The sequence below is a fragment of the Lycium barbarum genome, chromosome 3, assembly GCF_019175385.1.
Source record: "Lycium barbarum isolate Lr01 chromosome 3, ASM1917538v2, whole genome shotgun sequence".
Lineage (NCBI taxonomy): Eukaryota > Viridiplantae > Streptophyta > Magnoliopsida > Solanales > Solanaceae > Lycium > Lycium barbarum.
The window spans coordinates 18,423,471-18,426,519 of NC_083339.1; the positions used below are offsets into that span (position 1 = coordinate 18,423,471).

A 3,049-nucleotide genomic window follows, 5' to 3' on the forward strand; every position below is an offset into this window, starting at 1 on the left:
AAAAAAAAAATTAAGTTGAGGTTGAAAAAAAGTATTTGGAATAAACTTACAATAAAAGATGAGAGACGCAAAAGTATTCACATCTAACAGTTTTGGGAAATGAACTAGACAAAAGATAGAGCAATCACAAACTTATTAAGAACTGAACCAGGAGGAGCATTATTTGTTCCTCTAATATAGTACCAAAGTCATAATCTTTAGTTTGTTAGAAAGAAGACAAATTCCTACTTCAAATATATTTGTTGTATCACAAAGACATTTTATAAGATCACTCAAATTGCTAGCTTTACAAGCTAATTTTACCTCATTTAACTAGGGAATCTGAATGAACTAGCAGAGTAACTAGGCAACCGGCAATACATAAACTAACAGAACAAATTTAGTATAGCCACCAAGCCAAGCGCTTTTGTAGTTTGTTGCATTTTAGTCCTTCTCTTGCTTCTGCGTTTTCAAGAAAGAGCTCAAGGCAAGTGTTAAAGCAGATGATGACACGATTAAAGCCGCCTGCAGCAAGCACCGAGCCTGTCATAGAAATCATGGTGTCATTTTTCATTTCGATTAAAGCAATGCATTAAGCTTTTAGGTCGAGTCAAGAAATTACCTCTGCCTTACCAATGGGGATCACTTGCTCTTCAATGTCACACAAGGGCACAATTAGTTCTTTGAGTAAGACAAAACTTGATGTAGAACGCATAAGTGTGACTTCCAAATCTTCTGAAACAATAAACAAGGAAGGTGACATTGTTAATCCGCCAGATTCACTTGTGTGACCACTCATGCTCCTGGGATCTAAAAGATTATTATCTTTAACTTCTACAGTAATCGGAAGCAACTGATTCTGGCATTTATGTCTAGGTGCAACGCCAGGGTTGAGTAATGTGCTTTGGCAATAAAGAAACCATTCGGACTCCAAATCTGTCACGCTTTTATACAAGTTGTCTATGCATCCTAGTCCAGAAATCCCATATATAGTATAAATCACTGAACCAATGGGAAAAGTGAGGAAAGTGAACAGAAAATTGACAAACGAATCCTTTGCTTCAGCATACAGTATCTTGTTTCTAGACTTGCTTAATATTAGCCTCAGGTTCATTTTACCGTAGTTGCTGATTTCAAGGTCAGGAAACACTTGTGAAATTCTTGGCTCAGGCATGATGTTGTTGTCAACTATATCTTGCTTGTTCAGAAACACCTCAGTTAAAGGAGATTTTGAGATCAATGAACAAGTGAGCAGTCGTAATATCTGGACCCAGAAAACGAGTAAAATGCACATGATATAACATCTATCAAAATGAAGAAGAAGGAATTCGCAGCACTAGATTGTATTAGATTTTGTAATACATCACCTGAATTGCAATTTATTTCTTGTATCAATTTCCTCTTTAGTTTTTCCCTTTTATTAGATTGGACATCTTAATTAAACTGGTTTCTCGTACCTTTTCTTTTACTGTCATTTGCGCCGGTTATTTTCAAAGGGTTGGTGCCTATAGGACATAAAACGTTCACTCTTAAACTGACATACCATGTTTCCACATTCTGCTGTGCCACATTCTGATATGCCTATTTCTAAACTTCTCTCTAAGTTAGCTGCTTCAGTCAAATGATAACATCAAGATCCTAGTTTTTTCCACTTGCTTAATCATCTGCTAGTAGATTCAGCCAAGCTCATTTCTCTATATTACAACAGCAAACAACAACAACTACGTCGTTGGCTATGTGAATCTTTATTGACTACGTCCCTCACGTTGAAGTTCATTATAGTCTAATATTATGCACAAAAAAAAAAAAGGGGGGGGGGGGGGGGGGGGGGGGGGAAAGGAACTAGAATTTTTCTATATTTTCTACTGACATGACTAAAAGGCTCCTAGAAACCATAGGACTTAAACAAGACATACTAACATGACCAAAACTTAATCCTGACTGTTTGGTATGCCTGTATATATCTTTTGCTATCATTGCGTCCTATTTTTTGCATGGTATGCATGAATTCATTACTCTAGATTGCTTATTAAATATCTTGCAATAACAGAAAAAACAGGATAGTTACCTCATCTTTGCCAACTTCCACAGACATCTCCCTTATCTGTTCCATGTGGCTATAGCCAAGATCAGAAAGCAGTTGTAAAAGAGAACTTGGAGAACCAGGGAACACTCTTAAATCATCACTTATTATAAACCCTATTCCTCCCCTCAGAAAAACACCTGAATAATCATTTGTTGGATTTCTAATATCTGAAAATATCTCCTTACTTGTCCTTCCTCCATAACAACATTTAACATTGACCAACCAGCTCTTATTTGAGCAGTCTTCATTAGAGCACCTGAAGTACTTGTTGGAAACACAATCATCTATCTTCACTTTCAACTTGAAGCAATCTTCTATGCATGGATTTCTTGGATTTAAAAGGACTGACTTGCAATTTTCTGTCCAAAGATGCTTAACACCAAGATTTTCAACGCTCTGGTATAAATTGTTCATACATATACAAATTGGACTAGTCTTTGACATTGGATGGCTGTTGGTTAGTCTAATTATTGTTCCAATTGGAAACGCGAGAAAACTGAGTAATATATCCACAAAATCCCTGTTGGCTTCAGCAGCAATAACTTTATTTTTCTTATCATCTACCAAAAGCTTCAAGAGAACTTTGAATTCTTGATCATTAGAAGCCATATTCAAGGGAATCACTTACTAAAATCCTGAATCTTGGGAGATAAAAACACTTCTACAAAACCAGGAATTAGCGATTGACAAACTCTGTAGCTAGACAGCAAAATCCCTCGCTAACCCTATTTAGCGACGGATTAGTGATGAATTATCAAGAAAACACGTTAGCTATGAGAAATTTAGAGATGGATTTAGCGACAGTTTTTAATTCAACATTTTTTTGTAGTGAAACCTTTTTCTTGAAGAGAAGTGAGTGATCAGGTGCCAATGGTTCAGGGAGAAAGACCAATTTTTTTCTTTCTTTCTGGAGGAATGAAAAATGCAGCTAGATGATTACAAATGGCAGTGTATAGGAATATAAAAAGGTGTATTTCTTATGAT

General features: G+C 36.1%; 1 protein-coding gene across 1 annotated transcript; it reads right to left on the reverse strand.

The window, feature by feature from the left end:
- Positions 1-423: 423 nt before the first annotated feature.
- LOC132630436 (uncharacterized) lies at positions 424-2,743 on the reverse strand. Its single transcript, XM_060346006.1, has 3 exons — positions 2,048-2,743; positions 602-1,243; positions 424-504 (listed from the first exon to the last, which is right to left on the reverse strand). Exons 1-3 carry the CDS (start codon positions 2,672-2,674, stop codon positions 424-426), a joined length of 1,350 nt encoding a protein of 449 aa, XP_060201989.1. The 5' UTR covers positions 2,675-2,743.
- Between the last annotated feature and the right edge of the window lie 306 nt (positions 2,744-3,049).

What these genes read in the sequence shown, in the direction of transcription:
- LOC132630436 (XM_060346006.1), bottom strand. Translation starts at nt 2,674, where the DNA reads ATGGCTTCTAATGATCAAGAATTCAAAGTTCTCTTGAAGCTTTTGGTA. An exon ending in TGGAAGTTGGCAAAGATGAG is followed by an intron (nt 1,244 to 2,047) that starts GTAACTATCCTG and finishes TTCTGGGTCCAG; the next exon opens with ATATTACGACTGCTCACTTG. An exon ending in TCCCCATTGGTAAGGCAGAG is followed by an intron (nt 505 to 601) that starts GTAATTTCTTGA and finishes TGCTTGCTGCAG; the next exon opens with GCGGCTTTAATCGTGTCATC.